Genomic DNA, 13,689 nt, shown 5'->3' with positions numbered 1-13,689 from the left:
TTTAAGAATGGATTCGGCAAATTCGGGATAGTTAACTGTCGCCGAGAACCACAGATCCTTCCAAGATGCATGTGCGTAGCAAACACTGAGCCATTAATTGCAGAACAGCTGAGCATCGTAGAGACCTCCCATGTCGAGTCTGTGGGTGAAATTAGTGCTGCCACTACGAGACAAGGTCTTCTAGCTCGACAATCACCAAATCTCACTAAGGAACAACAGAAGAAGCTACTTGCCATTCTTCAAAAGTTCTCTGAATGCTTCAGTCCACAGGTGAAGAGCAAATGAGACAAATCGACAGTGAAGTTACTGGATTAGCACTGGAGACCATCAACCAACAAGCCAGAGATCATACCGTGTGTCAGCAACAGAACTTCGAATAATTTGCAACGAGGTAGAGAAAATGATGCCTTCGCAGAGCCTGTGGTTGTCACCCGTGGTCCTCACAAGGAAGAAGGATGACAGTTGGTGCTTTTATCTCGATTACAGGAAGCTTAACAAGATAAATAAAAAGGACGTTTACCCTCTTCCACAAATTGATGATAAACTAGATTGTCTGAAGTGGGCTAAGTTTTTCTCAGTCATGGACATGTACTCGGAATACTGGCAGATTGAAGTAGATGAGGCTGATCGTGAGAAAATTGCATTCATCCCCCCTGAGGGCCTGTATGAGTTTAAGGTAATGCCATTTGGTTTGTGTAATGCACCAGCAACTTTTGAACGGATGATGGATAATGTTCTAAGTCACCTGAAGTGGACAATGTGTCTTTGTTATTTAGATGAAATTATAATGTTCTCAGAGACATTTGATGAATGCATAAGAAGACTGAGGGCCGTTCTTAAGTATCTCCAACAAGGCGGGCTGAAACTTAATCCAATAAAGTGTCTCTTTGGAGCAAAAAAAATCAAAATACTTGGACACCTTGTGTCAAACTAAGGTGTGTGGCCAGACCCAGAAAAGGTGAGATCTATAACGGAATTTCCTATTCCTAAAAGTATTAGAGATGTGAGAAGCTTCCTTGGATTATGTTTTCATTACCATCGTTTTATCAAAGACTTTTGTATCAAAGCCAAGCCACTCCAAGAGTTGTTAAAATCTGATGCTAAATTTATCTGGGGTGGTGCTCAACAAGATTCTTTCGATGTGCTGTAAAAATCTCTGATGACTGACCCGTACTTGGTCTGTATGATGAGAGAGAACCTACAGAACTATACACAGATGCCATGGGTATGGGATCGGTGTTGTTCTATGCTTCTAGGACACTTACAAAAGCCAAGAGAAACTACTCAACTACAGTAAGAGAATGTCTTGCTGTGATCTGGGCCATGTGTAAATTTCGACAGTATCTCTATGGAAGGCCATTCACAGTTGTTACAAACCATCATTCACTTTGCTGGTTGACATGTCTTAAGGATCCAACAGGACAACTCACCAGGTGGGCACTAGGTCTTCAAGAGTATGACATTACCACAGTGTACAGACATGGAAGAAAACACCGAGATGTTGACTGTCTCTCAAGGAACCCTGTGCAAGACCATCAAGACTTTTATGAAGATAGTGACTGTCTTGCTTCACTCCAGGACATCGCTGCTGAGCAGAAGAAGGACGCCAAGCATATCTCAAATTATGCTTGCCTTAAATTGGTCAAAAGATGTGAAAGGACAATTTAAGGTAGTTAATGGATTGCTTTTCAAGAAAAACATTGATCCGTCTGGAAAGAGCTGACTACCAGTGATTCCTAAAAACATGCGCTTATATGTTCTACAGAAATTCCGTGACACACCTGAGGTCAGACATTTAGGATTTATTAAGACATATGATAGGATCCACAAGAGATTTTTCTGGCCTGGTTTATTTAGGAGTGTCCGTCACTATGTGTTGCACTGTCGAGAGTGCCAGTGGAGAGAGGCAGTTCCTCAGAAACCACCTGGCCAACTCATACCAGTTCCACAAGCTGAAACACCTTTCCAGCGCGTTGGGATTGACCTCCTTGGACAATTTCCAACGTCTGCTAGTGGCAATAGATGGATTATTGTTTGCACTGATTATCTGACATGCTATGCCATTACAAAATCTGTGAAAACAGCTGAAGTATTCGAGATAGCCAAACTCATCGTAGAAGACATTGTATTAAAACATGGTGCCCCAAGGTCATTAATTACAGATCGAGGGAAAGTTTTTCAATCGATTCTTGTGACAGAGATAAACCATTGGTGCAACAGTACTCATCACATGACGACTGCCTGCCATCCGCAAACTCATGGGCTTACTGAACGCCTTAATAAGACCTTGGCCGACATGCTATCAGTGTTTGTCAATGTTGAGCAGAGCAACTAGGATGAGGTGCTACCTTTCGTGACATTTGCCTACAACACCGCCAAACAAGACACCACAGGATTTACACCATTTCTCCTGGTGCATGGGTGTGAGGTGACGACGATGATGGACGCTGTGTTTCCATTACATCCTGATGATGTGGACGACGACTACATCGGCCAGGTGTTAACGAGGGCTGAGGAAACTCAGCAGTTAGCTCGACTCCGCACGCTGCAGGCTCAAGAAAATGATCGTCGAAGGTACGACACGAGCCACCACCCTGTTGTTTACCAGCCTTGTGACCTTGTCTGGAACTTCACTCCTGTTCAGAAGGTTGGTATCTCTGAGAAGTTCCTCAGGTGCTACTTTGGACCTTATACGGTTATAAGACAGTTATCTGATGTTACTTATGAAGTTGAAGATTTCGACCCTGACACAAGACAATGAAAGATTAGAGATATGGTCCATGTCCTTCTAATGAAGCCCTAAAGGATCCTGCAACCGAGGGTAAATTCGAAGCTCCAACGACGAGCGGAAAGGTGACGAAGAACGTAGTGGCAAGGGAAGTTCTAAGAAGATCACTGCCAGTGTGAACATCAGTCATTGGGAGTCGGATTATGCAGGGCCGATGACTTGTTCCCGGACTAGAGGGACGTAACACTGAGATGCTGTTCTCTCAAGGAGGGAGCAATGTCGCAGAAGAAGCTGAGTAGCACAGTGGCTGTAGTATAGTGGTTATGATACTAGACTGTTGCATGGAGGGTCATGAGTTCTAAACTCACCTGAACTGTAAAATTTTAATTTCTATATTGGGTTTGAGTACATTCTAGAAGTATACACAAATAGCAAGAATCATGGTACTGGAATGTTCTGTAGGCGTATATATACCATATGTGTTGTGGCCGGAGGCAGTTTGCTCCACACTTTCGTATGTGCAAGTGTTGAATAAACCTTAGTTAAGTGAAGTTAGTGTTTGTTATTCATGTACTTACACCTTCTTCTGCTTGACAATATGACTAGAGTTTTCTCGGGTTTTCTGCCTAGATTTTTTGCTAAGGTGTGACAGTAGTTGTTGTATGCTTCACACATAGGTCTTTTCACAGTCACAAGAATTTCTACTTACATTTGCTTATCATCATTTATGTGTTTCCTTTTGAGCCAAGAGTGCAACAGCCTCTGTTTCCTAAGCATTCACTGAATTTCATTACTGAACCGTGGTGGATCTTTGTCATCCTTTATCCACTTACTAGGCACATACCTCTCCAGGCCACAATTCACAATAAACTTTACCCTTAATTCCTTTACACCCATCCTACTGGAACTAAGGGATGCCAGTTAACTAAGTGAGATGTTAATAACTGCTTCTCTGCTCTACCTAGCAGAAACACTCTCCTAGCCTTCTTGGCTGATTTATTAACTTTTTAATCATAGTTGCTATAATGACATCATGATTGCTAATTTCTGTTTATATACTGACATTGTCGATAAGGTCTGGCCTATTTGTAGCTACATGGTCTAAGATTTTTCCCTTGCATCTGGTCTCCTGAGCTAGCTGCTCAAGACATGTTTTCAGAAAACATGTTCAAAAGTATTTCGCATGACTGACCCACATTGAATCCATAGATGTTCCAGTCTACACTCAGCAGGTCACCTCAAACTAGTATTGCCTGATCTGGGTGTTTACGTGCTATTGACCGTCGATAATCTTTGAATGACTAGAACTGTCACAGCAGAATTGCGTGCCCGGTGGAAACATCCAACAATTAACTTGCTGAAGATGTCATCAATGTATCTAAAACAAACCAGGGGCTGAAGGCGTATGGATGACAGGAAAGCCCCCTCCAAGCAACCCATGAAAAGGTTGGTATAGGAAGGAGCCATCCTGGTTCCTGTGGCCATACCCCTGATCTGTTTGTATGTCTGCCTCTCAAAGGTGAAGCAGTTTTTGGTAAGTATAAAGTTCACTAAGGTGAGCAGGAAGGATGTCGTTTTTTGACCTGCCTATTTTTTGCTGTCCCCCTCCCACCTCTGTTACATACAATGCACAATTTTGGCTCTTATTAACTCTTGCACAATGTTTTAGCAGTAACGTCTGTCTTGCATATAACCCTATCTTCCATCTTTAAGATCTCAGGTTTTCAAATTTCAAGCAGTGCAGTCCCCAACAATCAGTCTTTCCTTCTCATCCCGTTTGGTAAGTCCCCCATTACCCAGGGTTCTGGCTGACTTTTCCAGATTCTACCCATGTTCCTAAACCTCTCGAGTTCGTTTCCTTCACCCCTCTCCCGTCCTCTTCAACCCTTCTGCCAGAAGGAGGAGCCGCCAGCTCGAAAGCTTGCGAATGTGAAACATTTTTTTATATGTGCAATCTCCTGCTTTTCCTTGTTTCGGTATGTTTACATATTTATCCATAAAGGACTACAGACACACATTACGTATGAGTAGAACAGTATCTTGTGTACCAACTTTGTGTGAATTTTAGAGGTATTTGATTTAGTTCCAAATGTCATTTGGTGATAGCTCCTTTTAAGAGCAAAACTTTAATACAAGGTATTAATTGAATCTGAAATCAGTATTTTCCATTCAAAGTATGTCACTCGATACTTCACAATCTAGACACTAATATGTAGAGAGACGTGTTTGAGTATAACTTCCATGACACGTCAGTGAGACATCGAGGTAAATGAAATTTTTGCAGTGTTGTTTATGGATCAAGGATTACCTCAGTAGGTTTACCAGTTGTTGAAAATCTCTGATTAGTTAAAAGTGGTAGATGAACTGAAGGGATCTGCAGTAGAAAGTACTAATCCTGAATTTAGTAATGATTATTCTGATAACATTTTCAAATGCACCACATGCTGCCCTGTAGTAGTTTCATATTTACCATTAGGAATACTGTCTCATACGTAAATTCTTTCTGTATCTATGTTCTTGTCTCTGAATGTAATCAAAGCTGTACTCTACAATAACTCAAAATACACTCTTGTGGGCTGCCAATTTCTTCTTCTGATCCCTTCAATTAATGTTTCAATACAGAAGGCTAGTTTTATCAGCTAGTGACAGTGACAAAGTTACACTAGTTTAGAATTTATTATTCATTTGCTTTTTATGCAACCCACAATTTTATATCCATTCCAAAAACATTTGTTCATCTGATATGCTCAGCAAGCACAAATGCTCAGCAAATAAAAACATGTATCTTGTTGTTTACTGTTTCACCATAAAAGGAATCCGTAATGTGATATTATTATTAAATAAAGCAAATCATAAGTGTGCTGCATAGAAAATATGACACTGAAATGCTGGCGGTATTGTGACTGTGTTAAAACTAATACATGCTATAATCTGCACCAGCTGTGCTGTCTTGAACAGTAGCATAGTTGGTAAAGGCAGACCAAGTGTTGCAGAGCAGTCTTGTGTGTGAGGCACGACATTTGAATCCAGGGCAAGGATTCAATTTATTTTTTATGTCTGTTTAGTTGTTAACACACACACATTGTACAAGAAATATCTTCTTTCCTTGCAAATTGTGTGTGAATGAAAGTGTTTGTGGCTCTAAGAATAACAGATTTGTTAGCAAGCCTGACAAATATAGAACAGAAATAATGGGTTCAAAACTGCACTGACAGTGTTTATCATGTAAACAAGTGCTCTAAGCGACAGCCATTTAGGTTTATGTACATCTGGGCCTGCTGCTGAATAGATCTTGTTGCCCGCCAAAGCATTCCTGGTGTTATTGATATGCAGGTTTCTGTGATGAATTGCTGGAGGTGGCTGGGATTTTCGGGTGCTTGAGTATAAACTATTTGTTTCAAATGGGAATAAGTCTAATGGTTTAAATCCATGATCTGGCAGACCAAGCATTGCATCCTCTTATTCCTATCAATTTTCCTGGAAGTTCCTCATTCACGTCATTATGAATGAGTGAAGTTGAATGTGGCAGAGCATCATCATGTTCAAACCACACTATTAAACGACCTTGCAATGGCACATTCTCCAGCAGCAGTGGGAGTTCTGACACAGGAAGTGCAGGTAGTATGTCTCTCTCAAGTGGTTCTCAAAGAACTGATCTGGTAAGGTGGTCACCCAAGATTCCATACCAAACATTCACTGCCCATCGTACTTGATAGGGTGCCTGTCGCACCCAGTGAGGCTTGTCAATAGTCCAGTAGTGTATGTTGGGGCGATTGGTGGCCCCTTTATTGTGGAATCACAGTTCATCTGAGGACAAGATGCGCGATAGGAGTGCTACATCATTTTCCAGATTTCCTAATACCTAGTGAAAAAATTCATTCATGCTTCAAAATCTTAACTGCGGAGCTTTTGGTGTAGCTGTAGATGGTATGGGTGATATTTGTGTGAATGCAATACTTGCCATATGGATGACTAGCTGGTGTTCAGCTGTTGTCAATTGCCCTTGTACTCATGAGTGGGTTAGTATGAGCTGTATCCAGAATGGCATCTTCATTTTCACTAAATTTTACTGTCCTCCCTCGTACAGGTGGTACTTTTTGAATCACGCTTGTTGTCCTTACGTGTCTTTCAACATTGTGGAATGTCTTTGCAGTTGGGTATTGCCTGTCTGGAGGATACTGTTCCTGATACAGACGTAGTGCCTCAAAACACATTTTTCTTGCTACACCATAAATAATGAGCTTGTCAGTGTATTCCTCTGTGGGAAACATGATGACTGACGGCAGATATTACATTCAGGCCTTGCTGTGTGTGCAGGGCACAATATCAATAACAGCACCGTTTTCCTATCTGAATATGGCAAACATTGATGTGTGCTTATGTATTAACACATCTACTAATGCAAACATTTTTGAGCGCTGCAGGATTCGAGTCATTGATAACACGTTTCATTGATTGCTTGCCTAACCCTTAACCTCGTGAGCTATGCTACACAGCTAGGAACGTGCTTGTATTATAAATAGATTAGAGACATACAGTCCAGTGTTTAATACACTATGTAAATCAATGTTACCTCATTTTAAGTGTTAATTGCACTCTTTGTTTCACCGAACATGTTAACATAGTTACAGCTTGATGTATTAACGTAGTTACATTGTAGCCAGATCTAGATAAAGGTGTTAAAGGATTTATGTTTTTGTGAACAGACTATACCATCTGTCAGATATATTCAGAATCGTTTGCAGGATGGCCTACTGGACATTAGTAGCATTCAGTAGGCTAGCAGGGGAATGTCGACCTTACGACGTCTTCACATGTTTTTGGGCTGCATCAGACAATTTCGATAGGGGCAACTGAATCGCCCTTTATACACGTTTTTGAGGCTTATTCAGTTGCTGCCTTACATTGTAAAATTTCTTTGTACCCTATTAAAATTAACTCTGGATTATTGTTGTTGCCACAGAGAATGTAAGTATAATCTTTCATTTTATTATTTTATAGTTTGTCCTCGAGGATGACAGACTCAACCAGAGTGAGGCACTATATGCGTTCCTAAGCCCCAGCTCTGAACATCTAAAGCATATCGCACCATCTCCAAGAAGATCAAAATTTTCTCTTTCTACATTGTTCAAAATGTAAGTAGTATGGACATTTTGTAAGTTGAATTATTGCATTGGGACAGTGGAGGAAATGTACATTTGATGTGATCTTTGCAGGGTATGGCTAGACGGCCAACTTGATTTATTTATATATCAGTGGTTTTATGTTCAGAAGATACAATAGATAACTTTCTTTTATTCACAACATGTTCAACAGCCAAAAGTAAAAAGACATGAAAAGAAAAATCTTCATTCTCATTCCTGTACTGTATGAGGTAATTCTCATTCAAAAGTTTTCCGTCCAAGCTGTGGTCACCTAATTATTAGTGCTTCTTCACTATTATTCCCTTTAAAAATATTTAGCTGTCTTTTTTTGCCATTACTTTTACGGATGACTGATTTATCAGATATTTCTCCTTACTGCTTAAACAGTTTGTCTAAATAATTGGCCTCTGTATCGGGAGGCTTAAACACCCCCATGCCTAACTGCCAGTTTTGTTATGTCTGTGTAGCTGTCCAAATTACCGTTAGTATATCATTATTGGCTTCATTTTTTTAAAGTCTGTGGAATGCTGAAGATATGTAATAGCCTCCAAACAATCCACTTTATATTTCTTTTGAGGAAAATGACCTGTAACTGAACCATTGATCAATAATACATATCTTCTAATTCATGCTGTTATTTGTTCACAGGTAATCGTTTGTTGATACTTCTATACAAGTGTAATTCAGTCATTTGTTCATTCACACGCGTTCAGTGAAAGCCATCATGAAGGAGAGCCTTTGGGGACGTAGGAAATGTCTGTCTCAGTACTCTTTTGATCACAGGAAATTACTATGTACAGCCACCTGTACCGTTGAGATAATAGTATGGTGTACTCCTGATTATTGATGGTAATGTGGGGAAGAAGATGCATCAACAATCGAAAAATATGAATAATTGAGATATTTTCAAACTCGTATTCTTTGTTCAAAAGTTTATCCAAATTCTGTGTTTAGGTGCCATAGGCATATTTATTTCTTAAAATAGTCTGTGATGGTGTTCTGCTGTTGAGGGAAGTTGACTTCTTTTGCATGGCATTTAGAACTTTTCTTCCAGCAATAATGTCATTTCACTGAAACCCCTTCTGGCCCATATAAGCTAGAAGAGTATCGACACATTGCAGTGCGGTACAATGACTGACTGAAGTCACTGTCTTCCTTCCCACTTTTACATGAAGTCTTCTTTGTTTGTTGTGAAGCAGCTGTCACAATTTTGGCATCACTCCTGTACTGGAAGCCGGCTTCACATACATCTGTCCGCAGCCACTATTTAAATTTTCTTCATCAACATCTTCAAACCCATTTAAACCCATTTCCAGATTCACTATTTGTACATTTGTTATTTCTTCAACACTGAAACCTTGAAAATAACTTTCTTCTGTACCTGGAAGTATTTGCCTCCTTGATCGAACTTGTGTAAGTGGCTTGACTTCTTTCCAGGCATTAGAAATCCTATGTATGGCATCTAGAATTGTCAACTTCTTCCAGAATGCCACAAAATCCTCCTCATCAACTAGCTTTCTCACTAGACCAGCACGGTAGCACTATATTACCAATGCAATTATGCCTTGGTCCTTTTGCTGTATAATGGAACTCAGGTTAGGAGGTAAAAGCTTAGTTATGATGAGACCACCATCAGATACGAGAATCGTCTCATAGGGATGTGAAAGGGGTGTTATCAAGCAATAGAACAGCCATCTGTGGCAATCTTTTGTCCTGTAGAAATCACTGAACATGTAGTACAAAATGTGTGTGGAATCAGTTTTTGAAAATTTCACTGTGCATTCGTGTTCCTTTTTGATTGTAATAATAAACAGGTAGGTTGTTAGATTTGATATCGTTGAATGCTCAGAGGTGTTTTGATGTGACAGTCACTAGTAGTTTCACTTTATGGTTCCCAGAAGCATTAGTGGTGCACAAAATTGTAATGTGTTCTTTAGACAACTTACATCCAGGAACACAAACTTCAGTCTCAAAAACAAGGTTCTGATTCATAGACATTTCCAATACAGACTGCATTGTTAATTTGGTATGTTTTGAAATTCTCTTCTACCACAAATTTATGAAACTCTTCCTGGAAGGAAGCAGCTGCCGCAACATTTGAACTAAGCACAGCAAGCTCACGAATCATCTGGTGTGTGTGAATCAGGTTGGCTCACCCTCATGAGGCATTAAATTTTCCTTTTAACCCTAGAGCTTGATGAAAAAATTTAGCTTTTTTGGTACACATTGTGGCCTCTAACAATGATATCTTCTCCTCATTTTTTGCTTAACCATTGCAAAACAACAGCATCTAATTCTTCAAATATAGATCTTTTCATGCAGATGGTCCAGAACTAGAATTGTGTTTCTTGACTAAATTCTGTATTTTATGCTTATTCTTTTTAATGTCGCAAGCTGTCTGCATTTCCATTTTCAAACTGTTCAATTAATTTTAATTTTTGTTTTAATGTCAACACATTTTTCTTTTGTTTCTACATAATCTGTTTTGCATATTTCTTTTAACTTGATTTGTTGACACTTACATGCTGATTAATATCAGAATGTATGCGCACATGAATAATTGCTAGACCAGATAATCCACACATGAATAATCGGGAGTGCACTGGAAATATGCATTTTCAGTTCATCTGTTATTATAAGCTATCTGTCTTGAGCTGACTGCAATGTAATTAAAAAGAATTACACCAGACGCATTTTGCTTTTATTTACAAAGCATCTCCTGTGCTATTCTGTAAATTGGATACACACATTGGTACATTTATTTGATTCTTTTGGTTAAAAACAGCGTTTTCTTTATGAAGTTGGTTTGTAAGCTACTTATGGCGTTTCTTTACATAGTCTGCACCATCCCCTCTTGCTAGCAGTGGTTGATGTCGGCAGGTTGCATTTCACATCTGCAGTTTTTGGCATTTTACGTTATTTCCTGCACTGCACTATTTATAATTGACTTTCTTAACTGTTTTTCATTCATCATTGGTACAGTGTTTATGCTTAATCATTTGTTTTCGTTCATGTTGTGAGTGTTGGCTACCTATGCAACAATTGTGTGTGTGTGTGTGTGTGTGAGAGAGAGAGAGAGAGAGAGAGAGAGAGAGAGAGAGAGAGAGATAGGTAGTGAAGTTGTCTTGTATGTAGACAGAGCTGTGAGAGGGGTGTTTTTTCAAGGGGGGTGGAGGGAATGACAGGGATGGCCTGGACAGTGATTATGGAACAGAACTGGGAGGAAATGGTAGTGGTAAATGGAGCCTGTGGTTACATTTGTGCTTTTAATGTTATATTAAGTGGTCAGTCATTTTAAAGAGTGTGTGGTTTGCCAAATTGATCTGAACATTTATGAGTTGTTTCTTTTCTGTTATGGTTTTTTGGATGTCGTAGTTTTCTTGTAAGGTGAGGAAGTTTTTTTTTGTTGTTGTTTGTCCTTATGATTTCCCTGTCTGTGTCTCTGGTTGCAATTTTATGTTGGTGTTGTTGTAAGTGTTCTGCAGAAGTTGAATGATTTGTCCTATATTTCCATGCTCTTGTGTGTTCTTTGTATCTGGTGTTAAATGTCCTCCTGGTTTAACCTATGTATCTTCCATCACATGTATTGCATTTCAGTTGGTATATTCCTTATTTCTGATAAAGATCAGTTTTTCCTATTGGTTTTGAGAAGTATTTCTGAATTGAGTTGTTGGTTTGGTGTGCTATTTTTATGCCTTGTTTTTTGAATATATTGAATATCCTGTTTGTGTATTTGTGGTTGCATGTCATTGTGTATCATCTATTACTTTCTTTTTCTTTCACACTTTTTGTGTTGTTTCTATTCTTGTATTTTGTGTATTTGTTTGTGTATGATTTCGTCCTTTTGTTGGTGACAGTAGGGTGTTTGTTCTTTTCTGTTTCTTGATTTTCTTGTTAAGCTTTGTTACTAAGTTCTCTTTGTTTCCATTGTTTGTGGCTATTTGTATTATAGTAATCATTTCTTTTTTGTAGTTGTCTGTATCTATGGGTACTGTGTTTAGTCTATGGAGTATGTATCTAAGTGCTGCTTGGTTTTGAGAATTGGGGTGTTGTGATGTCTCGTGTATAATTGAGTCTGTTGTTGTCGCTTTTTGGTATATGTCAAATGTGTGTTTGTTGTTTTGAATCTTTCTGGTGCTGTCCAAGAAATTTAACTGTCTATTTTTCTCTTCTTCTATTGTAAAATGTATCTTATCATGAACAGAATTTATGCCTGTGTGTTTTGTTTGGTTCGTCTATCAGGCCCAAGATATCATCCATATATCTATTCCAGTATAGGATCTTTTACCTATTTGGCGCTGTTTTGTTAAATATAATCTGTTCTACATGGTTCATAAATATGTTTGCTATGGTTCCGTACACTGGAGATCCCATTGGTAATCCTTCCCTTTGTAAACAGAATTCATTATTGAACAGAAAATAATTCTTTTCTGTTGTTAGCTGTAGAAGCCTTACTGTTTCTTTGATGTATTCATGTGGAAGTGTACTGTGTGTCGTAAGATTGTGTTATATGATGTTTATTGTTTCAGTTATTGGTATATTGAATTACATATTCTCTACATCAAATGACAGGAGGGTGTCTGTGTCTGGAACTTGTATGTCTTTTATGTACTGAATCAATTGTGTGGTGTTTCTTATAGTTCTATCTTCTTGTAATTAGTACTTTTGTAATAAGATTTTCAACATGTATCTTGCAAGTGGGTAAGTGGTAGCATTTCTATAATTCATAATAGCTATGATGGGGAGATCTTTCTTATGTAGCTTTGGTTGGCATCGGAACTAAAGTGCACTGGGATTTGTTTGTATCAGTTTTCCTTTTTTTATTGTTTTGTATTGTATGTTTAATGTCTTGTAGAGTGTTTCTCAGCCTCATTTGGAATCCGTTTGTTGGATCTGATTTTAATTGTATAATTTTATTTTTTGTGATGGACTCTTGTGTCTTACTGGTTGACCACTTGATATAACATTAGAAGTACAAATATAACCACAGGCTCCATTTACCACTACCATTTGCTCCCAGATCTGTCTCATAGTCACTGTCCAGGCCATCCCTGTTGTTCCTGTTCAGTGTCAGATACAAGTACAATGTAATTCTTTACTTTGATTAAAATAACTTTGTGATTGACGTCTTTGTGAGTTGAGTGGTAGGGGCTGGGTATCAACTAGTTGCAGCTGTTTCTTAAGCTCCATCTTCTTGCTGTGTTGTTTGTTCTGCAGGCAGAAGCAGCAGTATTTTGCTGGGTGGCATGGGCTCCAAAGGGTGTGAGGAGGCCAAGCAAGCAAGGGATCAAGAGCATTTCTTTCTTTTTAGTGTGTGTGCAATAGTAGATTGCGTGAGCACATAGCAAGTTGTCTATGAACCAGCATCTCCACTGTTCACCTAGACATCTGCCAATCATGAAGTTAGCATAATCAAAGTTAAATTATGATACATATTTGTTCTGGTAATGTATGTCTAAAAGATTCGCAGTATTTTAGCCATTTCCAAATTTAAACTCAATGCTTTGAGAGTAAAGTAATGTTCTTGTCAGTTTTATTCCATATGAAGATGACAGGGTTTACTCTTTAAACATTAGTTTAAATTTAAAACAGAAACAGTCTCTTAAATGTTAATGATTCCATTGAGGGGACATTTGTAATAACTTTGACTTAAAATATCATAGATCTGCGTTGAAATTTTCATTTTCTGTAACAACATATTCCACAGAGAAAATTTTGTACAATATGACAATGCATGAGCACAGCAGACACTAATAAAGAAAGGAGGCCACACACTGTGACTCGAGAACAAGATTCTGAAGAAATAGGAGCTTGACA

At 38.7% G+C, this 13,689-nt stretch overlaps 1 protein-coding gene across 1 annotated transcript in view; it reads left to right on the top strand.

The window, feature by feature from the left end:
• The window catches only part of LOC126475345 (sorting nexin-25), a 174,220-nt gene that overhangs the window by 129,123 nt on the left and 31,408 nt on the right, over positions 1 to 13,689 (top strand). The window contains exon 15 of the mRNA XM_050103152.1: positions 7,730 to 7,863. Coding sequence (XP_049959109.1) covers positions 7,730 to 7,863 — 134 coding nt within the window. The remainder of the gene's footprint in view (positions 1 to 7,729; positions 7,864 to 13,689) is intronic.

The sequence above is a fragment of the Schistocerca serialis genome, chromosome 4 (genome assembly GCF_023864345.2).
Source record: "Schistocerca serialis cubense isolate TAMUIC-IGC-003099 chromosome 4, iqSchSeri2.2, whole genome shotgun sequence".
NCBI lineage: Eukaryota > Metazoa > Arthropoda > Insecta > Orthoptera > Acrididae > Schistocerca > Schistocerca serialis.
Note: the sequence above shows the minus strand (reverse complement) of the source record. Positions and strands in the feature narration are given on the sequence as shown.